At 33.7% G+C, this 27,971-nt stretch overlaps 1 protein-coding gene across 1 annotated transcript; it reads right to left on the bottom strand.

Annotated features, from left to right (window-relative positions):
• Positions 1-95: 95 nt before the first annotated feature.
• Positions 96-27,941, bottom strand: LOC123559369 (DNA-directed RNA polymerases I, II, and III subunit RPABC3-like). Its single transcript, XM_045351101.2, has 4 exons — positions 27,658-27,941; positions 21,035-21,118; positions 18,740-18,914; positions 96-2,167 (listed from the first exon to the last, which is right to left on the bottom strand). Exons 1-4 carry the CDS (start codon positions 27,728-27,730, stop codon positions 2,050-2,052), a joined length of 450 nt encoding a protein of 149 aa, XP_045207036.2. The 5' UTR covers positions 27,731-27,941; the 3' UTR covers positions 96-2,049.
• Between the last annotated feature and the right edge of the window lie 30 nt (positions 27,942-27,971).

The following is a 27,971-nucleotide window of genomic DNA, read 5'->3' as shown; positions in this document are numbered from 1 at the left end:
CTGTGACCTTTAGATACATGCCCTTGATCTTTATTTATCTAGGTTATAAAAGTTATACTTTGTAACAGGGTATATATCATAACAAAATTTCAAAATCTGTCTTCCATATTTTTATTTTTTCTATTTTTTTTCTTCAAAATATAACAACTGGAAATAACCAGTACTTGTCCATCAATCTTTTGATGATTAAACAAGCCCAAAACCTCCTCTCGTTCATAGATAATCTATGACAGGAAAACATCTCCTTGTACAAGGAGACTTTGGTTTTGCGGTAAATGACGATGACTTTTGAAATGATAAAATCAAGATTTTGAATCTTGTCAAGTAATGTTGATGAAATAATTCCCATTTTTAACACTAAAGAACATAAAAACAGGATCTACAGTTTGTTCAGAAGATCCAATATCTGACATTTTCAGAAAGAAAAATGAATGATGACAAAAAAATGGAGAAAAATGGTAAAAAGTCAATCAAATCAAAAAGTTCCCTGAACAAACTGTAGCACAGCAAATTTCAATATGCATCATAAAACAATACAATAACTTTTATGCAAAAACATATGTACAATGTCCATTTATAGTCATGCAATTAAATGTCCGCATCAATTAACAGCCAAGCCTGAATGTCACAATGAAAACATGATGATATTGAGGTCGAAATCTCTGCTTTTTCTAATATCATCACAATCAATGTCGACCATAAAAAATTTCTCAAACAAACTACCTCTTTGAGAATCAACATATCATGTTTTCTTTGAGACATAAAATGGCAGACTGCACAGAAGAATACAAATAAGCAGATAACTTATCAAAATCTTCTGACTTCTAACCCCATCCCATTACCATAGACAACAAAACATCATTGGCAGTGATGTAGCATTATTCCCCACTTTCAATTTACAGTCTCAAAAATTTCAATCTCACAAAGTTGTACGACATGATTTCCTCATTCATAACAAATAAATGCTTTCTACTTTCATTCTTCATTAAACAATATAACAAAACATTTTCAAGCTATGGCAGTAATAGTAGCACTTCTTGCATAAAAAAATCTCTTATTTTTGAAATCTCACCAAAAAAAAGCCGTAAAATAAGTTTTTTGTTTCAACTAAATGTTACTGTTGTTTTCTTAAATTTAGTGCACCAAATATCATTAATAGTCAAAAGCAAATAAAAAAAAAGTAGGATTTAAATGCTTTGATTTTTTTTTCTGTAGGAAATGCTCTCCCATTTCATATCCGTTAAGGTAGTGGACCCATAACCGCTCTCGGCAATTTCTGTTTGATTAATACGTACTCCCGTTATATAATGCGGCAGCCTCTGTACGTACATGTAGTTGAATGCATAGGCATAAAACTCTTTGTAAAAACTGGAGAATGTCGAAATCGTATACGGAAAACACGTATAACTGCCAAATGTCATTACGGATCAACTACCTTAAAACATAAAATACAAAGTACGCGATACGTCACCTGCAAGTCACCTTGCTCTGGATAGCACTGAGACATATTTCAAACATTCTTGCAATATTACACTTAAAAAACAAAACAAGTTTCAAAGATTACCTGAGAGAAACTTATAAACAGACAAACCTCAATTTAAGCAAACAAGCAAAACTTACATATATATTTCCCGGCATATCACCCCAAACCTTTCTTCCAGATTTTAAATTATTTTTTTTTTAATAATTGTTTTTATTTAACAAATTAAGGGCCTGAAACAAAATTGTTTAGAGAAAAAAAAAAGCTAAATGCTACTCCTTTTTTCAACAGAAAGGAATTAACAATGGCAGTGAATTCGCTTTAAACATCCTTCATTCAGTCTTTGCATTTACACTTTCAGTCTTACAATTCAGTTTTACTAACATTCACTTTCACCTAACAACTTACAACGACCAATCATAAATGATATAATCATAAATCAGACATTCATTTCAATATTCAGTCTTTCTTTATGTACAAAACGACAAGTTATTCTTCATGTACAAAACAACCAGTCATTCTTCATGAACTAAACATTCAGTTATTCTTCATGTGTACATAAAAACCAATCAGAACGCTAATTTCTTCATCAGCAGGTACACATGCGAGTCGACCTCAAACCCGTGCAAGTTGTTGGCATCGCCTTGCAATCTCATCAACAAACCACCGTATGACACATAGGCTGCTCTGAAAATATACAGAAAAATAACACATGTATAAAATGCACCTTCTTCATATGAAGTGTTTACATTCTGTTATTTATGCTTGTGGGAAAAACACACTTAGCGGACAAAAAACTGTTCCAACCACCTTGCTTTAATAAATTTCCTGTATCTGAAAAAAAAAAAAAGAATTTCTGAATGGTAATCTACTTATACAAAAAAGTCCTGTTGCATCATTTAGCATTTTTTCCCTTAAATAACAATGACAGCCAACATCAGCACTATTTCCTTGTATATAAATCACTTAACTAATAACAACATAATTATACAAACAACAAAAACAACAACACTAAATTAAATACATAACTATTTGGTTAAACAAGAAAGCAGAATGAACTATGAGATGATCTGGAACAATAAATGACAACACTAAATGAACTGGCTCAACAACTTTGCATGGCTTTCCTTCCAAAGTCTGTGATAGTGCTTCTTTCTAAATCCTTCCTTCTTAATGACTTCCTTTCATGTCTGTTGACATACTATGTAATAACTAATCTTAAACAATTCTGTACCATCTAAAAGCCCTCTAATTAATTTCCAAATCCATCCATGTAAGCATTTTCTAAATCCATCCATGTAAATATGTTCAAAATCCATCCATGTAAATGTTTTCTCCATCCATTCTGGCAGACATATGTTTTCCAAATCCATCCATGTAAATGTGTTCCAAATCCATCCATGTAAAGTGTTGCAAATCATTCCATGTAAATGTGATCAAACTTTATCCATGTAAATGGTATTCAAATATACCAATGAGCATGTACACGGGTACTCAAAATCTAGACTTTCCATGAAAACATGTTACAAATCCATGCAAGTAAATTTTTTCCAACTCCACCAATGTACACTGACGAGATATGGAAACGCAACAAACATATGCCTGAATGTATTTTTTATTACGAAAAGCACCACCTTGAAATGTTCAACACATACACATCTCGATACTCTATACCCATTGTGTTCAAATTTAATCATCATAACAGACCATAAAATTAACACAATGGGTATAGAGTATCAAGATGTGTATACATTGAAAATTTCAAGGTGGTGCTTTTTGTACTAAAAATAGATTCAGGCATGTGTGTTGCGTTTTCATATCTCGTCAGTGTATATAGGTTCCAAATCCATCGACGACAACATGTCCAAAATCCATCCATAAAAATGTGTTCCAAATTGATCCATGTTCAAGACTTCCAAATACCTATGACAGTCCCCTTTACGGTCATGTTCAAGACTTCCAAATACCTATGACAGTCCCTTTTACGGTGTGTTCCTGGTTCATGTTTTAACTGTGTCCTTGTTATTTCTCCGTACATATCCAAAATCCTCCTAGATCCATTCCATTTTGTCCAAAAACTTTCATTTTCTTACATATTTTAAAAACTTTCTTTGTGCAAAATCCATTCACTCAAAAAAGGACAAATCTTAAAGGAATTAAACAATAATAAAACTTTTCAGAAGTCTGGTAATTATACTGAAAGATCTTCAATATTTATAAAATTGATGCCTTTTTTCTTCAATTATACATCAAATAAAGACAGCATTTTTTCAGGAGATGTACAAGAAAAGGTTTTCTTTCTCTCTAAGTTTTACCACAGCTGTGAAAAAAAGATGTATGGTCAAACGAATGCAACAGGACTTGGGCTATTTGTGACGAATGCAAAATCACAGTAACTGCCACTGGCGTTTCACATGGTCTTGCATTCACACATTCTGTGTCCATCGAGGCGACTCTTTACTTGGGAAGGTTAATACTTACAGCTAAATCATTTTCATGTATTAAGTAAAATGAGGAAAAATTTTCTCTAATGTGGCGGTAAGGAAATACAAACACATGCAAACAACGTTGTCAAGGGGTATACACTTGACACTACTCTAAGTAAAGCCAAAATGACAAAGTATTAAACGTTGGACAATACAAAACATAGTACTGTAAAATGCATTCATTTATTCCATACATCCACTCTTTACAGCTTTTCATTACTGAATGTTAGACGTAGAGATAGATTTAACTTAAAGCAAGAATGAACCATGAGAGATAGGAGAATTGTACGAAAGTTATATCTTAAAAGAGCTTAACGTAAAGAATATAACATTCTAAGTAAAGACTTTTTTCATTTTTAAGAATAAAATATCATATATTCAAAGAAGTATTTTAATTCACATCTGATTTTCAGTCTTCTAGATAAGATGTTAACAGCATCGACTTCAGTACGAAGCACAGCAATCTCTTTCCAAAGTTCTTTCTCTTATCTTGAAAGTGTATCGCAGAACAGCCGAAATACTGGCGCGTTTTTCTGGAGTGTAGAAAGTGGTTGTGCAACTCCCTTGACAACCAGCTAACCACACTGCCATAAAACATCACCATAGTAACCAATCAGCTTCAGGCGTCTAAATATAACTTTTGGAATTTTTCTTTTTTTTCGTTTTCAATGCATTTTTTTTTCTTGATGAACGTGCAAGAGTTGCGAGCCATAAGCAGGTTTCTGTGTAGGTAGATGGATGGAAGGAATGAATGACATAATGAATGCATGATACAAGTGACATACAGTAGTTCATAGGTTATAACATCTAACAACAATATTTAATCACAACTGTAACCCCTTCAGCACTGCAGTGTTTCTCTGGTTCCAGCTACAAAACCTCAAAACTGACTGGCTGAAAGGGTTATGTGTTAAGCTGACATGACTTTATTTGTTATAAGCAGTATCTATTATTTCTTTCTAGTCAAAGTTTGTTCTCCTTTAACTATACTGGTACTTCAAGAAAATTACTAACATTCAGTAAAAGAACACCAGTAAAATGAAGTTTTCAGAAACTTTTTTATCTGTTGCAACATTTGGCTTGTGATCAATAGTAACTTCAAAATGTACTATTTTCAAAGACTATAGTTACAATAATACCTTTTTGTATATACAAGTGGTTCAATTCATAAGCCATGTCAACTTACTTAACACCACTAAGCACACATTATCTTCATATTAATGTACAATAACACTTAAAACTGTAACCTGAAACTGCAGTGTATGACTGACTGTAACAAATCTACTTCTATTGTAGTAATGCCTTTCAGTAAATACTGTATTGTTTGAATGTTGAAAGAATTCATACAAACGATGTCGATATGATTGCACATAAAATATTTACCTAACAGATCTTTTGAATGGTTTTACAGAGATAACAGCTAAAAATACAGCAAACAAGTAAAAAAGAAACAATGAAATATACAAACGAAAAAGCAAACAAAAACTGGCATTGCTTCTGGTACAATATAATAAAACTAGAATAGTATATTATGTTTAGTAGAGTTCTACAATGCTGGCAAATTGTCAGTGTCTCTGCGGGACAAATTCACAATGGAATTCGGGAATACCACAAGGTGTTATTTCTTGCCAAATCTTTTTTTTAAAGAAATATGCTTCTTTTCTGGGAAATCAAAGTAAGACACTGACAATACCTGCACTATACAACAAAATAAAGAAAAAGCTAACGTATATACAATATCAAAGTTGATTATAAAATAAAGTAAGCAACCACATGCAGAAAGCTTTTAGCACTACAAGACTGTTAAAATGATCCATCATGCATTAGGAATTTCACAATGAGGCTGTTGATTATCCCAACATGCAATGGGACTTTTCACAATGAGGCTCTGGGTTATCCCATCATGCAGTAGGAAATGTCACAATGAGGCTGTGGGTTAGAGGTCAAGGTTAAAGCTACAGCACTACAAGGATGTTAGAACTCTATGAAATCACATACCAGATTATGCATTTACAACTAAGCATGCAATGCAAATGCATCTCTGGCACGGATCCCAATAGAGGAGTAAGCTACAGGAGGCACAACATTTATTAGCTCTTGTTTTCAGTCGCTTCATCCGTATAAAGTTCCTGTTTTTTCTCATTTCCTCTAGACGAGAAGCTGAAACACTAAAATATTATCAAACCTCCATTTAAAGTAATGTTTTTACAATAAATATTTTACATTTCTACAGAACTAATCATAATATTCAGTTATTCTGCTAATTCTGGATGAAACAACCATTTTCAAAAGAAGCTGTGACTTTTTTTAAAATAAAAACTCCAAAGTTATGACAAACAGAAACAAAATGAACTAGCACTGTTATCAAACTCTACAATGATTTTCAAAGAAATAAATGCAAACTAGCAAACCCTATCTAAATTATGTCTTTTTGTTGTTCAAAACGATGAAATTACTACCCCTTGCAACGATTTGGTGGCATGCCATTCTTTACATACACACAAGATATTTTGATCTTTTAATATAGATGAATAGTGTATATTTACCAAATCATAAATATGTAGCTTCCGTCCAAAATCTGATATGTTTATTCCAATTCATTCAGACAAGAAGTACAATACAAACTATCTGCCAAGTAATCCAAAATTCAAAAAGACAAAAAAAATGGCGACCGAAAACCTCCACAAATTTATAAATTATCTTTTAACATGCTTAAAAGCCATCAGATATAAGGAGCAAGACAGATAATGATTCAATTGTTTCATAGAATAATAAAACAAACAACTAAATAGAACATGCACAAAGTTTTTCTAACAGTATATACAGGTAGAGGTAGTTTAAATCAAAGCATTAATTAAAATTTGGAAGCTTGTCAAAAGATTAAAATGATAGGAAAAACAACCTTACAAAATTAGTAATATTATCCAAACTCATTGTGCATTTGAACAATGCCTTTTTTTGTTAAAAAAAATTGAAACATTTAAGTATATTATACTGAATTCTGATCTTTTGCAAGGGGAGGAAATAATGGCTTCTAAGTTTTTGCAAAAACAAAATCTGTTTCGGATGTTAAAGTCTTACTGGGTTACAAATTAGAAAACACATTTACATATTATTACAATATAGCAAGCACCTTTTTAGTCAACTTAAAACTGTATATACTAGTGGTAAAATGACTTTAGTTTGGTTTGAGTTGCATGTCACACAGCCACTGTTATAGATAATGCTTTTGATAGTGGAGGAAGTGCAGGCACCTGGGTAGAACCATCAGCATTATGTAAGCCAGCTGGTCAATTCCCTCATATGAAAGAATTCTACACCCTAAAGCAAGGTTTCGAACCCACAGTGGTGAGGAGCGATAGATCAAAATTCAGTAACCTAAACCACTCAGCCATGAAGGCCAAGTTCCTTGCTGTTCACATGATGTGTTAAAAGAACCATATTTTAAGTGTTTCATACCAAATGCACAAAAAGCAGCCACCTAAGGTAATGTTTACAGTCAATTAGTCCAAAACAGTTAGCATAACAACCTGCTTTCCAATTAGAGGGATGGCAACTAAAAATATCCCACCATAAAATATACATCCCATCGAGCCAAATGCTTAAAAGCAAGAATTCCCACAGTCACTAGTATATACAGTTTGGAGATGATTATATTAACACCCAACACCAACAAAGGTTATACAGAAAGCATATGAGCCACACCATGAGAAAACCAACATAGTGCGTTTGTGACCAGCATGGATCCAGACTAGCCTCAATATCCATGCTGTTCGCTAATGGTTTCTCTAACTGCAATAGGCTTTGAAAGGGAACAGCATGGATCCTGATCAGACTGCGCAGATGAGCAGGCTGGTCTGGATCCATGCTGGTCGCAAACGCACTATGTTGGTTTTCTCATGGCACGGCTCATATAAGTAGCAAAACTTAAAAATACATGCATTTCACAAATTTCAGGACAAAAATAGTGTGTTGTACATTGTACTGACAGTACAGAAAATGGTTAATATTTTGCTAATGACGTAACTTAATTGCAAAATCTAGTTCTTTTTAAAATAAAAATTCTACTCTAAACAAATTTGAAAATGCCAGTCAGGATATGCTAATGATCACACTAGTTTTGTCTTAGACTAATTAAATAATTACAGGATTACTTTAAAGAAGAAATAGCAGTTACACAGAACATGAAGTTAAAACTAAACACACAGTATATATATATATATATGAAAGCTATCAACTAGCGGCATATAACTAATGCATAGACACATGCTGCCATTCTATATTCAAGTACCTCCTTTTTCTGAAGAGTTTCTATAAAGTACTGCAATTTTTTTTTCTGAAAACTACAATATGTAGCTTTTTTCTACTACTGCAAAATCTGGCAAGTAAAACGAAGTTACAATTCAAAAAAAGAAAAAATTGTCGTAATATCAAACTGAGATCGGCAAGGAAGACTGGCCAATGCCAGTAACGTTTTCTTGGTAAATGAAGTTATCGCTATTTGTATGTGGTATTATAATTTACTTACTAATTTTCTTTGCAGTACCTTAAAAATCAAGACTTTCTTCTAAGCTACTTTTCCAAAAAAAGCTAGATCAGAGACAAATATGTAAATCAGAATTTAGTCCTAAACTGAAAGGCATTACTAACATTAAATAGTAACTATCCCTGAAAAAGCTGGAAAAAAAGTTATATTATAAAATATCTTACCAACTACACATCTGTCAACCACATAACTTCCTTATGAAAAAAATTCTTTAAACTCTAAACTTTACATCCTGTTAAATGAAATAGTTAATACAAAATATCGTTAAGAAACTATTTTAATGTACACCCAGTGAGGCATATGATATTAACTCTTTTCATCATGTTTCTCCGACCACAACCAGGTCCTTTTACAAATCACGATTAAATATACAAGTGTATTAATTACTATAATTTAATACTGAAACATGCTGTATAAAAAAATATCTCAAAACTTATCTTGTTTTCAAAGTTCCCTCCTGGTCACCTGAATACTTCTATATTATCAAATACGAATGCGTAAATCATAATTTTCAGAAAATGGCAATCAAACTTTATCAGAAATACAATATTTATAGTCTTTTGTATATTCTGACGTAGGCGTTTTTGGCAACTGATACCAATGATTTGGCTTTATTTAAATCATGATATCCAATTTTAAAGATAACTCAATTATCAAACAAAAACTGTTCTAGTTTTAAATTCTATATACATGTACTGGTATACCAGGAAAATACTTATCTGATAAACCGAATTTACTATCCTAATTTTTTTTTCAAGATTATCATAATTATAAATTATGTATGAGGCCATAAAAGGGAACAAATAGAAAGAGGTAGTTTCTTCTGAATTAAGTAACAGAAAATACATGAATTTATATCAATGTCATTTCACAACATGTACATATTTTGTATTTAGATCTTAATGGGTGGATATTGTATTACCTATCTTCCCAACATGACTGGTTCTTCACATTTTTAGTGAAAAAGTAATCTGCCCTTCCCGCTTACAAGGTTCATCAAACATATGAGTACTTGTAATGTAAATCAAAGCGAATATTTAACATTAAATTACAATTCACTGTAACCTGCAATATGATATCGAAGATTCTTTGAAGATTTTAACTGAAGCAAAAGGAATATGGAATCTAATCAGTATAATATTGTTGTAAGCTAATCCTTAACTTTCAGTTAGTTTACTGTAAAGTTTCCCCATCTATTATCATTCCTACATTCCTACACAAATCACTGGGGAACATACCTCTCAAATGTGGCTAAGCTTAGTAAGGAAAGGCATAATTTTTACATTTTTTCTGTGACCATACACATTTATTAAAACAGTATTGGCCTATGAAATAATACTATCACGTTTTATCAAAAGAATGTTCAAAACTGATCTTCCATTTAAGATTTCAAAAGAAATAGTTTTGAACAATAATGGTGTATTTCTTGTTCGAACATGCAATGAAACGTTTGTATAATTACAATTCAATGGAGAAATATTTTCAATAGCATAATATCAAACAGCAATTTTCTACATATTGAAAATTGTGATTTTTTTTTGACAAGAGTGAAATAGTTTCCCTTGGCAGAGCAATGCCATAAGCTTAGTCATGTCTATTTTATCTTCACTTTTTCATGGAATAAGCCCACCTAATTCCCTGCCTAGCAGAAATACCGATCAATATTCCAATAACGGTTGGTTTACTTTGTTCCCTGACATGCCATACAGTAGGTCTTACCCATTGATTTGTCCAATTGTTACCTTTGAAATGAGTCTCAACATGTTTCAATGTTGGACTACTGAAGTGCTATTACATTTCCCTTTGTCATTATTTAGTACAACATAATTTCACTTCAATTTTGGGATTTTCGTTTTCATATATGCATTTGCATGAACTCTTGAGTGTTGTGTGTTTGTCGCTATGTATGAAACAGGTTTTTTGGAAATCTATCAAAAGTTACAAAAAATAATGATTCCTATACCTGAATTTAGATAATATGCTTAGTCAAATACGAGAAACATAGACAAGCAGAGTCTAAGACAAAACCCGGTGAGGCGCAACTTTTTCCTTCTGTTTGCCAACCAACCTGACAATTTAACCAAAAAGCCAGTGAAATATTAACCACAATTTACCCAAAAGCCAGTGAAATACCAAGATGTCTAGCATTTTTTGTATGTAATTACTTTGCCATAATGACCCAAGAGACAACATTACATAATTACCCAACGAAAATAACACTTCAAACTGAAACAAACATTACCTGCACCGAGATAACTACACCTATATTACATTTTTGTTCTCTCTATTCTCTCTTCTACGTCTACCTGTTGGCAAAATGTGTTCAGAAAAAAAAAACACATCAACCTTGCAATGACATAAAAATAGCTGATATCTGCATACTTACTTGCTTCAACATGTTTGTAGATTTTGGCCCAAGTCCCAATAACGATTAAACCAAACTTGCCAACTACATGTACCTATTGCTATTCAATAACTCTTAAGCAAACACCAACTTTGTGAAGTAATTTAACATTGAACCGCACAATACTAAGGACACTTTCCTGTGATTGTCGTTTAACGACGAGTCACTTAAAATATGTCTTTATGTACTGAATATACAGTTCCTACTATGTTTTAACGATTAAATACCGAAATAAGTCAAAATCAGCTCCTCTGTTGTAATATATTAAGTTTACTATGTAGTGCGAGATAAGAATTTGTTCAAGTTTGTCGGTAAAAAAAAACCTGAGACTTTTTTTTTTTATAAAAACAACAAATTTATAAACACAAAAATGCATATTTTATTCTTTCTAAAATTAGATCAAAGTCATAAGAAAAAAAAAGCTCACGTTTTTTTTATCAGCTGATAAAATACCAACAGTCGAACCCTGCCCACTCCCTGACCCATTAAAAGATTAGGTATATATATATATGTATGTATATGTAAATATTGCATATCATATCGTCAACCTCACATGACTGATTTCTTTATATCAGTTATACTGCTGACGAAATCATATGTTAAGTGTATTCATTCTCTAGACCGAGTTATGATCTGAAGTAGGAATTACGCAAATAAAATAAACTTGTGCGTTAAATTCCTATCGTATCTGATAAGCAATATTTTAAGATAGTATTTGTAGGTGGAAAGGGTAGAAAATAAACTTTTAAGAAAATATTAACCCGTTTTTACAAAAACTCGGAAGTATTTCAATGTAATAATCTTCTTCAGATTTAATGAACTTTCTGTATACCAATATAATTTCCATCACTGCTTTTTGTTCCTTCCTTTTCTAGTTCAAATACCTAAGCTGGGAGAGCAGAAGGGGCTTTATGAAAAATTGTATGACAGTCAACTAATAGAAACTTTTTCGGTGAGTAGAATCCTACACAGGCTGAGATCAGTAATATACAGAAGCTGTGAAGAGTTCACACTCCTGGCGTGGAGTTTTTCACTGCTATCATTAACAAAGGTATTTTGACTCCCTGATGAGAGTTGTTCATGACAAGGTTATCAACAGATAACGTTATTTTCAGAAAGACTCTCTCTGTCTTGTCTGTGAAGCATGCTACTGCATGTTCAAAGTCTGCGGTAAAATATATATAGCGATTTAATCTACTGTAGGTAGTAGGTATTACATTTAACCACTGCAAAACTAAGACCAACATGTCGTGCTTAGAATGCAAAATGAAGCCGAGAAATGCCCTACAGGATAAAGCACTGACTGCTCAACCCAGAAGTCCCAAGTTCAAACCCAGTTGGGGCCCAAATGGGATATTTAGTATTACATTTTCTAGGAAGTAAAATTTAGATGAATCAAAAACACTTAAAGACTTGTTCACAACCCAGGTAAATTAAATTAATGTATACTTTAAATGTTATCTGGACAATTTTTCCCCCAGAATATTGGCATGAAATTGCCTTCCTGTAAAAAGTTAAATTTCAAATTTTAACATGAATGTGCAATTTTTTGAAGGAGATTGCATCATAGCCTTCCTGTAAAAAGGTAAAAATAAAGTTTAAACAATGTTTTTTGCAAGAATTAAGACTAAACACATACTTCAAACTTCACTCAAACTTCCTCGAACTGACCACACTGAGAATGCCAAAATGTTTTCCTTAAATGCAGGACATGAAACTAAAACTTGCCGCCCTCTTGAATAATGAGGGTTATCTCGGTGAATCATTTATATCATAAAATACCCAAAGTCACTTGAAACTTTAAGGGCACTCTGTGCATTAAAAAATATCTGTACAAATAAATATCAAATTTGGTAAAAAATGACAAATCGAAACTTCCTTTAATTGCTTTGTTGGGTTAAATGCATTTTTTTTCCATTTTTTTTTTCTTTATATGAGCCGCGCCATGAGAAAACCAACATAGTGCGTTTGTGACCAGCATGGATCCAGACCAGCCTGCGCATCCATGCAGTCTGATCAGGATCCATGCTGGTCGCTTTCAAAGCCTATTGCAACTAGAGAAACCATTAGTGAACAGCATGGACCCTGACAAGACTGCGCGGATGTGCAGGCTGGTCTGGATCCATGCTGGTCGCAAATGCACTATGTTGGTTTTCTCAGGGTGTGGCTCATTTAATCATGATGGTTGCTTAAACTGACCATTGTTTCGGCACTCCATGGCTGTATTAACTTGTTCTCAGCAAGTAACTGACAACTTCTCAACTCGGCTCAGAAACAGGAGACAAAGGACCAAAGACAAGTCTGCAGTCAATTGATGCAACCTTCACTAATCGAACCATCCCACAATCTCCCGATTTCTACCTAGTTTTAACATTTTTCTATTACTGAAAGTACATTTTACACCACAAACACTTGACACTTATACACAATTTCGCTGGCTGAAAGCTAAACAAGACTGCCCAACACCCTACTACTGCCTTATGCGAATGCTACTAGGCTCATGAAGTAATGTTGTTCTCAATGTGTACTTGAGTCAATGCTGCTAGGCTCCCGAGGTAATGCTGTTTGTGCCAATGAGGCTAGGCTAGGCTCTTGAAGTAATTTTATTCTTGAAATGTTGTGCATGTTTCAATGCTGCTAGACTCTCAAAGTAATGTTATTCTCAATGCTGTGCGTGTGTCAATGTTGCCAGGCTTTTGAAGTAATGTTATCAATGTTATACTTGTTTTCAATGCTATTAGGCTCCTGAAATAATGTTGTTCTCGATGATGTGCTTGAGCCAGTGTAGCAAGCTCCTGAAGTAATTTCATTCTCAATGCCGTGTTTGTTTCAATGCTGCTAGACTCTCAAAGTAATTTTGTTCTCAATACTTCTTGTTTCAATGCTGCTACATTCTAAAATCTAAAAGTAATATTGTTTTCAACCCCGTGCCTGTGTCACTGCCACTAGGCTCCTGAAGTAATGTTGTTCTCAATGATGTGCTTGTGTCAATCCTGGTAGGCTCTTAAAGTAATGTTGTTCTCAATGCTGTACTTGTGTCAATGCTGCTAGACTCCTGTAGTAATGATGTGCTCTTTACAATGCTGCTAAGATTTCTGAAGTAATTCTGTTCTCAACACTGCTTGTTTCAGTGCTGCTAGGCTCCTGAAGTAATGTTCTCAACGCTGTGCTTACAAAAATGCTGCTAGTCTCTTGAAGTAAAAGATACCACCAGCTGTGTTCACATAGAAACAATGTAAACACAGAATGGTACCCTAGACTTACAAGAGAATTTCTTGAAGAACACAGACTGGTACACCAGGTTTGTAAATGAAGTCCTCCTGGAGTCTAGTATTCTCGAGTTGGTACTGATGGAGACAGCTTCTAAAGAATTGCAAATAAAAGTGAACCAATCCAGTGAACTTGTTCTTCAGACTTGCAAACGAAGCGAATTCTTCTTGGAGACTGGTCCCCAGACTTGCAAATGAAATGAACTACTCTTGGAGTCTGGTCCCCAGACTTGCAAATGAAGTGAACTACTCTTGGAGAGACTGGTCCCCAGACTTGCAAATGAAGTGAACTCTTCTTGGAGACTGGTCCCCAGACTTGCAAATGAAGTGAACTCTTCTTGGAGACTGGTCCCCAGACTTGCAAATGAAACTGATCTCTCCTTGGAGACTGGTCCCCAGACTTGCAAATGAAGTGAACGACTCTTGGAGACTGGTCTCAAGACTTGCAAAAGAAAATGACCTTTTCTCGGAGACTGCCACTTGCAAAAAAAAAAAGCTTCTTGGACAATTTTTTGTATCTCATATTTTTTTTTACCAACAAGAACAAGTATGAAAACTCTTATTTTCACAGGAAAGCTTGCTATTTTAGCATATCTAAAAACCACAAACTGGCAAGGGAACTCGTCTAGGTATGCAGACTGGCAGCCAGTGCTGACACTTGTAGATAAACATTATACAGAACTCTAACACACAGAAATGATACCTTATCAATGAGGTCTAGCCTACACAGTACCTACAGAACCACAACAAAAACAAGCTACCCAATAAAACGATTGTTCTGACAAATTGCTAAACATCATTCTGCAGAACCCAACAAACAAACATTAAATTTAAAAACTACCATTTCAACTGAATTTCCCTGATGCAACACTGTCATTATCACTGATATACTCACTTCAACAAGAAACAATTAACTCCAGATGTCATATTTAAAACTTATCCACTGAAAAGCGTTTTTGCCCGTAAGTCATTCACCTCTAGCCAAAAACATCCAAACCTGTTTCTATAATGAACAGAAACCACAGCATGTCCACAGAAAAAGCGAAATATCTACCTGTAAAAACCTGCTTGCGATTATTTACAAATTCTTTTCTACTTTTTTTTTTTTTTTGTCTTTGAAATGTATCCAATAAGCATGTGCAGTTTTAGCTTGTTGTTTTATATAAAATCCCTACATTTTGTTGTTTTGTATAAAATCTGTTTAGCTTACAATATTACAGATATTTGGTATTTTATTTTGAACTTGAATTTAAACTTAAAATTTATCAGCAAAAAATAACACTTCAATTTAAGTTAATTTATATCAATATAGTCAGTGAATGCTTTGAAAGCTAAAACTCTATTTTATTTCAATTATTTATTTTCTGCATTTTTAAACTGCCTAAACAATGTGTAATGCTAATATTAACAAACTGAACATTTCCCTACTAAGTAAACTTTTTAAAGTTGGTATTTTTTTTTTTCGTAACAGAAATGCAGAAAATTTTTACCAGAATAAACTCGTACATGTATAATCTCCACACCAATTAGTGTTATACCTTCAATATCCCTTCTTCTGCTAATAATTACATCCAGACCGGAACAAAGACACAGTGAATGTGTATGTTATATGCTCTACAGCATCACTGCGAAATTTCCATGCATGTCTACCTGTATCTACTATACACTCACAGTTAATACCTCACCCCTAGATCTACTTTTTTTTTTGGTTCCTGAAAAATTTCTGGATGATTCACTGACAGTTGGAATATGTAATCCCTATCAAGAATATACTTGAGAAAGTTGCTAAGACCTGTAGTTTGTTTTGTCAACACATATTTTCAGTGTGAATGAAATCTGAAGGAACATTTATAAATTATGTAATTGATTAACTGACTTATTTCTGTACTCTATGAAAAATGATATTTCTCAAGTGTGCTCTTCTGAACTCATAACATGTCTTCACTTCTGAACATGAAGAGATGAAATGATCCATATAACAGACTTTAACCCATCACGCAACCCCACACCAAGAAAATCACTCAACAAGAGGGCCATGAAGGCCCTGTATCGCTCACCTGACCTATTGACCTAAAGATCATCAAGATCAACATTCTGACCAAGTTTCATTAAGATATGGTCATAAATGTAGCCTCTAAAGTGTTAACTAGCTTTTCCTTTGATTTGACCAGGTGACCTAGTTTTTGCCCCCACATGACCCAGATTTAAACTTGACCTAAAGATCACCAAGATTAACATTCTGATTAAGTTTCAAGAAGATACAGTCATAAATGTGGCCTCTAGAGTGTTAACAAGCTTTTCCTTTGATTTGACCTAGTGACCTAGTTTTTTAACACACCTGACCCAGATTTAAACTTGACCTATAGATCATCAAGATTAACATTCTGACCAAGTTTCATTAAGATATGGTCATAAATGTGGCCTCTAAAGTGTTAACTAGCTATTCCTTTATTTGACCCCCGTGACCTAGTTTTTGACCCGACATGACCCAGATTCGAACTTGACCTAAAGACCATCAAGTTTAACATTCTGACTAAGTTTCATGAAGATACAGTCATAAATGTGGCCTCTAGAGTGTTAACAAGCTTTTCCTTTGATATGACCTAGTGACCTAGTTTTTGACTCCATCTGACCCAGATTTAAACTTGACCTAAAGATCATCAAGATTAACATTCTGACCAAGTTTCATTAAGATATGGTCATAAATGTGGCCTCTACAGTGTTAATTAGCTTTTCCTTTGATTTGACCTGGTGACCTAGTTTTTGACCCGACATGACGCAGATTCAAATTTGTCCTAAAGATCATCAAGTTTAACATTCTGACTAAGTTTCATGAAGATATAGTCATAAATGTGGCCTCTAGAGTGTTAACAAGCTTTTCCTTTGATATGACCTAGTGACCTAGTTTTTGACCCCACCTAACCCAGATTTGAAATTGAGCTATAGATCATCAAGATTAACATTTTGACCAAGTTTCATTAAGATATGGTCATAAATGTGGCCTCTACAGTGTAAACTAGCTTTTCATTTGATTTGGCTTGGTGACCTAGTTTTTTATCCTACACGACCCAGATTCAAACTGGACTTTAAGATCATCAATATTAACAATCTGACCAAGTTTCATGAAGATACAGTCATAAATGCGGCTTCTACAGTGTTAACAAGCTTTTCCTTTGATTTGACCTGGTGACCTAGTTTATGAACCCAGATAACCAAATATCGAACTCGTCCAAGATTTTATTAAGGGTAACATTCTGACCAAGTTTCATTAAGACTGGGCCAAAATGTGACCTCTAGAGTGTTAACAAGCTTTTCCTTTGATTTGACCTGGTGACCTAGTTTTTGACCCCAGATGACCCAATATCCAACTTGTCCAAAATTTTATTGAGGGTAACATCCTGACCAAGTTTCATTAAGATTGGGCCAAAATTGTGACCTCTAGAGTGTTAACAAGCTTTTCCTTTGATTTGACCTTATGACCTAGTTTTTGACCCCAGATGACCCAATATCGAACTCGTCCAAGATTTTATTGAGGGTAACATTCTGACCAAGTTTCATTAAGATTGGGCCAAAAATGTGACCTCTAGAGTGTTAACAAGCTTTTCCTTTGATCTGACCTGATGACCTAGTTTTTGATCCCAGATGATCCAATATCGAACTCGTCCAAGATTTTATTGAGGGTAACATTCTGACCAAGTTTCATTAAGATTGGGCCAAAAATGTGACCTCTAGAGTGTTAACAAGCTTTTCCTTTGATTTGACCTGATGACCTAGTTTTTGATCCCAGATGACCCAATATCGAACTCGTCCAAGATTTTATTGAGGGTAACATTCTGACCAAGTTTCATTAAGATTGGGTCAAAAATGTGACCTCTAGAGTGTTAACAGTCAAATTGTTGACGACGGACGGACGGACGGACGGACGGACGCCGGACGACGACGGACGCCGGACACAGGGTGATCACTAAAGCTCACCTTTGAGCACTTTGTGCTCAGGTGAGCTAAAAATTACCCTACAGGGTATTATAATATAGTCAAATCAGGACCCAGCTCTCTAAAGTGCAACGAAAATAAGTGTTACATGTGTACAAATTATTTAACCAGCTGCAGGAAGGAGATAAAAAAAAGTGCACCTTTGTAGGAATATAATCACCTTACATTTCGGAGAAAATCATTTTCCAACACATGTCAAAATTGCCCTTGATGGAATGTCGATAAGAAATTTTGATAGTGTTTCATTTTGTGTTCTCTTATCTTCCTAACTGACTTCAGAAAGATGGAGAAAATCTTCGACTTGTGTATAAATCTCATGAAAACAGTATCTGTCATGCAGGAAAAAAAAGAAGATTTTAATAAAAACTCTAAAATAAAATATTTTACATGCTCCGCGGAATACTCCTTTATAGAGGTATGTCATACCAGTAGAGCTAGAACTGTTTAATACTTTGGAAGAATAATGTACTGGTATTCATGTCTGACCTGAACTTACAATTTTTGATCCCTTAGATTCAAATGTATGACACACAAGTGCTTAAACCATATGCGAATACTTACAATCTTGAAGAGTCAGAGGATATTTCGTCGCCTTCCAGTCGGTACACTTTACCGTACATCACATACTCGAAGCTGTCCGCACGAGATGGGCCCGTGTCAGTCGGGTTGTACTCACTATCGGCTGGTGTTCCATCTTCATTCAGTGTGGTAGCGATCACCATACGGAATTTGTCCGCTAAAAATATATAAATAAAATCTCCATTTTATATTCCTTACCTTAAATGTGACCATTTTGAGCTCCATGAGTTAAAAAAACCCATACCAGAGCCATGGTTAAAGAGTACAAACAAATATTTGAAAGTATAGCTAGCCATGCTTAAATCGCACATCCAAACACTTGAAAGGAAAACTGTCACTTGTTAAGTACATAACAAGTTTTCTTTTAATATATTAACAATGCATTCAAGTTTTTCATGAGAACTATTTTTGTAAAATTGGAAGTCCAGCTGAGGAAATGACAAAATTTAAGAAAACCAAAATATTTTTTTTTGAAAACTTACTCAGGTAATAGAATATTATCCAATAATGACATCTTCATTTTCATCCTTATCTTTATCCAATAAATACAGTAATTCTTACATTTTGTTTGCAAAGCAAGAGTTTATAAAACAATAAAAACCTTTCCAGTGCGAATCTTAAACCTTTATAAATGTTTTATGCCCATACATGTACACAAGCTTTAGCAAGATTAAGTATGTAAAGATATATGGTTGTTATATAGAACAGGTATAAACATGACACAGCTTGCCCGACACTTGTGACTCAACTGCAAACTTAACTAGCAAAGTTAATTTTCGCACAGGTGGGGTATACTAACAATAAAAGGTCTGTTACAAAAATTGTTTCTTATTCACAAAACTGTATAGATAGAATGTTAAACATTCCTTTTATTTAAAAATGTATCTAGTAAACTGAATGTCAAATACCCAAATAAATTTGAACACTTTTGTAGAAACATGTTTCAATACATTTTGACGTAATTATGTTAAATTTGATACATATAAAGATTTACTGGAGTGGAAAAATACCGAAGATGAAACTGATAAATTCGAATAACAGCAGGTTTTTCAAATAACCGTGTGCTTTATTTGTTCAGAAGAATGTAAAGAAATACTTAAATAGCTAACAATAATAGAAATTATGTTATCAAAATTTACTAAAACAGAATGTTACTCTTTTTGTTTGAAGAGTAGCCATAGCAACTACACACACATTTGTAAAATTTAGGCCATGTTTTACATGTTTCAGGCAAAACCACCGTTATTATGGTTAAAATTACAAGGAACTACCTGTTGGACAAATTCTTAGAAAAATTGACAGATTTTTTAATAAGGTTGACGGTGTCATTGTGAACTTGCTCGCCAACCCTCAACCCAAGATGATAGAAGTTCACCACCGATGCATTAGGTTGGTAATACCTACTTTTTCCTATCTACACAAGTTTCTATTTATAATGAGAACATATTCTGGCTCACTGGGAAAGAAGGCAGTGTCATTTACACATAATTACAGCTGTATTCCAACATTCCCGGCATAAATTGGCTTACAACAAACATTACCTTCAACCATATGTTTTTGTGCTTTAGCTCATTTCCAAAAAAAAATCAGATAAAAAGATATACATGTAACTCTTGTAGTCTTGAGCTTTCTAACATTCCAAAATTTCATGGCCATTATTTTTGTTTACGTTTGCAGAAAAATCCTTATCAAGGACTTAAGTAGCATTATCTAAACAGTCGCAAAGACTTTGTTAAATTCAAGTAATGATACCATCAATATTAAATTTTAGATAAAATATCTATCAAGATCTGAAAGGAAAGTTTTTGAGGACCCTCACATAGGCAAGCAGTATCACAAACTGCACATATGCAAGCCATTTCATAAACAGAATTCTCTCATAATTGATTGTTATCATGTGGTATTATCAAGTGGCAATCTGCCCTCGGTATGATACTTACAGAAGGCAGAAAGTAAATAATTATACCATTCTTACTTCATTAACAAGGCGCTGAAGTTTACAAACCTTTCTAAAGCAAAGCATACCAAACATGAAAACTGACTTCTTTTTGGAGCACTGCTTTTTTCAAACTCGTAACACATTTTTTTCTTGTTTTCCAGTAGTATTTTCTTGCTTTGCTAAGGAGTTAGGAGCAAACTTTGTGAGACAGCTCTTTTAAACAAGATAACTACGGTACCTATCAAATGTTTAATATACTACTAATTAACCAATTACAACTCAATCAATGGTACTTGTTAGTACATGTAATTTCAAATGTCACACTTCATTCAACTTACCAAGGTCCATGGGATAGAGCTGTGTGTTAACATCAAGGATGAGGTCCATTTTGAATGACTCGCTTTCGCAAAACAATCTTGACACTGAAATAAAACAATTCATTCACTATAGAAAAATGTATCCCTATTTGGTACATTTCACCCGAAATTTAAATTAACATGGAAACTTGCCTCTATACAGTAAAATATGCTTAGTCATGCGAATTTATCACAATCATATGTGTCGTCATGGACTAAAATATACCCTTGAAATCAGGATATTAACTGTATAAATGTATATAATATATATCTTGCATCAAACATTGCCTGTGATTAACTACTTGTTAAATACTAAAACTTTCCAAAAACCTCTGGTTAATATTACTTCCTATTACAACAGGAACGTAATACATGCGTCTCCTAGAAAACTCATGTTTGCCCTCTATTAAAGGGACATGCCTCCATCAAAACTTTGTAAATTAAGAAAAATTTGTCAGATGAATTAACAACAAATTTCTTTACCATATTTCTATTGTGTGGTTAACACTTTGTGAGGACGTTTCTACATATTTTACAGACTACAAGAGTGAATTTATTGACAACCACTTTCTAGATTTTTAATCAAACTTGTATCAATCTCTAAACATACCATTAATATACAATTTTCAATATAGTCTGACAAATTTGTTTTAATTTTGACCACAAATGCACTGACCCTTGCAACGAACACCAGTGGACAAGTCGTCTTTACAGAGGACAAATTTGTTGTGTCAGACAAAATCATTTACTCTATTCAACACACCCTGTTAACAGGGAGAAATCTGGAGCGACCTTACACTACATCACTACTTAACCTCCTTGTCAAGTCGTTGACCACTCTATTCCACAAGATGTAAAACCTACAGCAATGTTGAACATCTAACCTTCTGACCAAATGCAAGAAAATATGTTCCGACAGAAGACATGACAGTTTACGCCAATCAAAGCCTGCACGGAGACAACTGCTACTTAGTAAAGACTTAACTTCGCCCTACGCTAGCTGCACAAACTGATTCTTACAAGAGCCATGTTAGACATGGCCAATCCCCCCGCCGGGCATATTATAACTGAAGGCTAAAGTTCCTGGCAAGTTTGAAAGTATTAATTTTGGGGAAAGCTTTGAAGAACCATTTAGTTGTGGTCCGCATCAGGGGTTTTAAAGATGTGGAAGAAAGAATAAGTCAGTGCATGGTGAGGTGGTTTACTGCTAAATTTTATTACTTATCATGAACAGTATAGCTATGATGTTTTTCTATATGGCTACTGTAAAAAGAAGGAATGGAAAGCTAACAGGGAACACGAGTGCCAGAATGTCACAATATATGCCCGTCACAGCAAATTTCTTTACTCTAGCAGCTGTATTTGCAAATGGAATTTTAATTTTGTGGTTGTTTGGTAATCATTGTAAGTCTTTTGTTTTTCTAATTCCACAAAAAACTCCTTACCAGGTAGAGATATCTTAAAATACACATAAAATTGGAAAGTAACATCCATGTTGTACCACAGAAAAGTGGTCTTGTTTTTTCCCTATGGTCAATTATAAAAATGTTACAATACAAGTTATTTATTGTAACAACTAAGGGAAGTTAATCTTTAAAAAAAAAGTCCACAAAAAAATCTTTACCAGGTAGAGATTGGTCAAAATACACCTCAAAATTGGATGTAGCATGCATGTTGTACTACAGAAAAGTGGTCTCGATTTTTCCGTACGACTAGTAATGAAAAAGTTACAATAAAAGCTATTTAAAGTAACAACAAAGGGTGGTAATTCTAAAGAAGGGAACTGCGCATGACACTTCGTCTCATGATGGTGTATAATTGTGCCAAGTTACATCAAAATCCCTCCATGCATGAAGAAGAAATGCTTCGGACAATGTCATTCTTGTATCTGACCTTTGGCCTCTAAGTGTGACCTTGACCTTAGACCTAGGGACCTGGATCTTGCGCATGACATTCTGTCTCGTGGTGGTGACCATTTGTGCCAAGTTATATCAAAATCCCTCTATGTATGAAGAAGAAATGCTCCGGACAATTTTTTTTAAGAAAATATGATAAAGGGGAATAACTCAAAAAATAGGCAAGGTAGAGTTATTGTTCTTGCACACTGCACTTCCTCCCAATGTGTTCTATCAGTGTATGAAGTTTGAAGGAAATCCCTCCAGTACTTTTGGAGTTATGCTCCGGACAAAATTTTTTAAGAAAATAAGATAAAGGGGAATAACTCAAAAAATAGGCAAGGCAGAGTTATTGTTCTTGCACACTGCACTTCCTCCCAATGTGTTCTACCAGTGTATGAAGTCTGAAGAAAATCCCTCCAGTACTTTTGGAGTTATGCTCCGGACAAATTTTTTTAAGAAAATAAGATAAAGGGGAATAACTCAAAAAATAGGCAAGGTAGAGTTATTGTTCTTGCACACTGCACTTCCTCCCAATGTGTTCTATCAGTGTATGAAGTTTGAAGAAAATCCCTCCAGTACTTTTGGAGTTATGCTCCGGACAAAGATCGTTGCGGACGGACGCACGCACGCACGGAGAGCATTTCTAATATCCCCTTCGCCTTTGGCGGGGGAATAACAAATGGCAAATAAATGTTTCTTACAACTGCAAACTTCCTTAGTAGGATTTCTTTTTTAAATATTGTTCCAAACTCTGGTCATCCTGGCAAAAACAAGGGTTTCATTTAAAAACTTATGAAGTGTGGAAGTTGAAAAGTAGAAGAGGGGACTGGGGGTGGGGGTCTTCCCATTTAGAACTGTTCTTGCTACAAGAAAATTCGCTGTGGCTTCATACCACTCTACCAAGGGGAAACCCCTCCTTCCCCATCAACTCTTAATGATACCCTTGCATTTATAAGTAGCACCTCCAGCATGGACATTCATTTCGTTAAGTTTATACTAATTTATTTTTTAAATAGGTGTGTCCTTAACAAGTTCATTAATTTATATTTATCACTTTCAGCATGAGGATATAACAGAAAAGAAGCCAGTTTCACTTTTAATGCTAAGCTCAAGCAATGGATCTACTGATACCATTTTAATCAATTTGGTATGACGATTACTCTTAAAACAACTTTACAGTTTTAGCCTAATATTTCATACACTTACATGATAAGAAAAAGTATATATCAAATAAGAGATCAGTGTCTCCTGCCTAGAGAATACAAAAATAACACTTGAAAGTTCATTGACGTACATTCTATTTTAAAATCCTAGTAATCAGGCCAAAATACTATAGTATCATTCTTCCCTAGTATACAAGAACAGTCATGTACATTTTCGTAGAATCTTCTTTTTTTCTTATGTTAAGTACACAATAAACTTACATTAAATACCAAGTGATAAATTAGTTCTTTTAAGCAAACATTGGTTAATATGTTCCGATTTCTCTGCAGGACAATTCTTCCTATAAGCTATCTGTAAATATCATTCCTTTGTAAAGCCATTAAAATAAATAGCTTTTACTTCACCATTGAAATCTTGTGTGTATTGAATTTGTGAAATGTAACATGTTTTAACGTATCCTGACCATACTTTGTAATAGGCTTAAATTATTAAAGGGATAATAAAAATGTTTGAAGAGGACAAACAAACACTTTTAGATCACACACTGGAACGTATACCTTGCTACATGTACGTGCATGTGGCAGAAATTTTCCAATGAGAAATTACAGGGAATTGTAGATCAATAAATCAAGAGCTATCAAGTTCAGTTATGTACAAATCTATAGATTTGTTGAAGGTATAGATTTTATACAAATTCAGTTCGAATAAGAACTGTACCTACCGTAGTTACGGTTCAGTTCCTTAGTTTGTAATTAATATTGACAAAAACGGAAATGGTGTATATATAAAAGAAAAATTATTTCTCTTTCGAAATAACATTAAAGTTTAAATTTTTTACTCTAGGGCTTGTATGTAACAAAAGTTTTGTATCTCTCACTTTAGGAAGACAACCCACCATCTTCAACAAAAAGCAGAAAAGGAAGCGGAAAGTACAAACATATCCTTTCAAATGATATTTCTACTCAAAACCATTACTATAAAAGTGAAAAGATAAATTAAATATAGTATTTCCATGTAGCAAATAACTTGTTTTGGGGGAACCAGGCAAGGCAAACAAAAACCTGTCAAATCTATGTCAAAATTTCAAAACTTAATATTTCATACCTGAATTTTCTGATTATCAGATGAAATTTGCCTGATAGATAAAACACCTACAACTTGACACTATCAAACCTGGAATGCACATCATGTATAATCAAGTCGAATCATGTCAATACAACTTTACTGATAACCTGCCTCATATATATACACAAGATATAAATTACCTTGTAGCAAATCTTCTCACTTTATAACCTGTATATGAACGATTTTTTGTTTGAAAACTAAAACGTTCCATTATTACTGCTTTTATACTTCGCTTGAATAGATTTTTTGTAACAGGGAAGTTGGTCTTGCACTGTCTATTTAAATATCAGACTTCAGATAAAGGAGTTCCAAATGTATTTCAAAATTGTTCTTATTTAAATAAAATCTCTTAAGTTATCCCCTTGTTGCCTTCATCATTATGCCTTCATATACATTCATCAAGAAGAGAATTCGAGTTGGAGTACAACAAACTTTATAGCACATGTTCAGATTAAGTAGTTTAACTTCCATGTACCTTAAAAAGAAATTATAGATAAATGCCCCTTAAATTCTTATTAGGATTTAAAACTTTATAGTCTCACTTAAAGGTGCATCAGCGTTCAATTTTCATCCATGCACTATATTCCATGTAGTAGTACAGTAGTTCACAGAGTTCTGAAGGCATACATGTGCTATATTTCATCCAGTTTAAGTCACTAATAAATAAATAATTCAAAGAAGTCTGGAAAAACATGACTGTTTTCTAAAATAATTTCTATCAATTATCAATAACAGTTTTTCTGTGTGTAATACTGTACAAGTTCAATGAAAATAAATTCTAATAAGTCTTAGTCTCTCCTAATCAACTGACATGTTTGGTAGACATCTTTCAAACTATTTCAGCTGAGTGTGCAATTTTCGGCCTTTACTCTGTCCTGTCATGTAGACCCAAATAATTTTCTTTTGTTCTATATATAAACTGGCTTCAAAAATACCTGTACTCTTTTATTCTAACTTTTAAGAAAACAATGAAGGTATTACAATAAAGATAATGTTTAAAAACATTCCTAAATATACTAAGTAATTAAAGGGTAATGTAAGGTTTTATCTTCAATAATGAAATGTCAGATAATCCCTGACAAACAATACCTTTAGAACAATACAATTGGAACTATTCCAAAAATGATCATGAGAATTATTGAAATGCTTTCAAATGCACAATACCTACTCAAAGTATGATATCAGTACATTGATCTAAGATCTTTCTCAAATATAACCCCCTAATATGCTAAGAGTTGCTTTCAGACAAAGCCATGTCATTCTAAATCATTGTTGCATGTAACTCTTTTATTCTCAATTACTATGAAAGCACTGATCTTGATAAGGAGCAAGTTTGTCTATGTTATTCCTAGCAACCTACATGCATGACACAACTTGATCAGCAAATTTACTCAAGAAATCTACTCTACTACATAATTAATAAATTCTACATTCTGATACTATGGTAATGTTAAACTTAAATGCTCTGATTTCAAATGTACAATTTCATCTGCTCTTAAAAGCAAAACTAATTAAATTTCACAAATATAATACATGCATGCATAAATTTCTGAAAATCTACATGTTGAAACCTGATCAAAGTACAATAAATCTCACATGAAACAAGATATTGGTAAAGTTTCGACACCGTGATAAAGTAAACCGCTAGCTATTAAATAATTGCCATTAAGCCAACAGTCATGACAAATCTATCAAATACTCATAAGCATTATCAAAGTTATGCAAACACATTAATCAAGCCTCTTTCAAATATCTGAACTGGCCTGAAACGCTTCATTGCATCTTTTAAGATCTACCAGCATGAAGAAACTCCTAAAAATTAAAAGATGAATCATTCTAACCTGTCTATGCATTGTCCATAAGCTCAGCTAATGCCAACATCCAGTTTAAATCTTGAACTTTCTGTCTATTATAAGGCATAGTTAAAACTGCACAACCCTGGAAGTCTGCAAAGATGTTACTGCAAGACAAGGGTGTGTCTGCTCGATCCCAAATCTGTCCACTGAATGACAGAGTACCCTTACCTACCATGGTTAGTTATGTGCAAGCTACACCAATTTGGCCAATCAGATTTTGAGTTCTGGACAACATGTTTGAACCTGAGGCAAAAGACCGGTAAAGTCCGTTATAGACGTGTACAGATTAAGATCAATAATCAATAGGATATATGGGAGTAATTGGCAACCAATTTACCTTGAATAGAAAGACAGGAACAAGATGAAACAAAGCTTATAATATTAATTATTAAAACAACGTAATGCATTTCCTTTGTCACAATTGTCAAAGTCAAGATTTTCATCAGCATTTCGGCCAAGTTTTTGGAGATTACGATCTGCTATCGCACCAAAGTTACACTAGCAACTGTCACATAAATTGCTGTAACAACCTATAAGGAACAAACGGAAAAAAACTGCTTACCTCTGTCGAATTTCTTCCCATCAGGATCGATGTCTTTCACATCAAATATGTCCTCAAATAACACACCCGCCATGTTTTGGGGTCAACAAAATTTCTCGAGTTTTTTATTTAGTTTATAAGGTTTCTGTGGTAAAAAGAATAATACAAAATGTCAGAAGGGTTTGCAAATACTGGACACTTCAGTATGGCGGCATCTTTTTCTTAATTATGCATTAATTCATTAAATAATTAATGAAATTCTTGTCTCGACATGAAAACGACCATTACCGGAAGCTAAATGGAAACATACATAATTTAACTCACTTGAAGAGTTT

The sequence above is a fragment of the Mercenaria mercenaria genome, chromosome 10 (genome assembly GCF_021730395.1).
Source record: "Mercenaria mercenaria strain notata chromosome 10, MADL_Memer_1, whole genome shotgun sequence".
NCBI lineage: Eukaryota > Metazoa > Mollusca > Bivalvia > Venerida > Veneridae > Mercenaria > Mercenaria mercenaria.
This window is presented reverse-complemented; position numbering and strand designations above follow the sequence as displayed.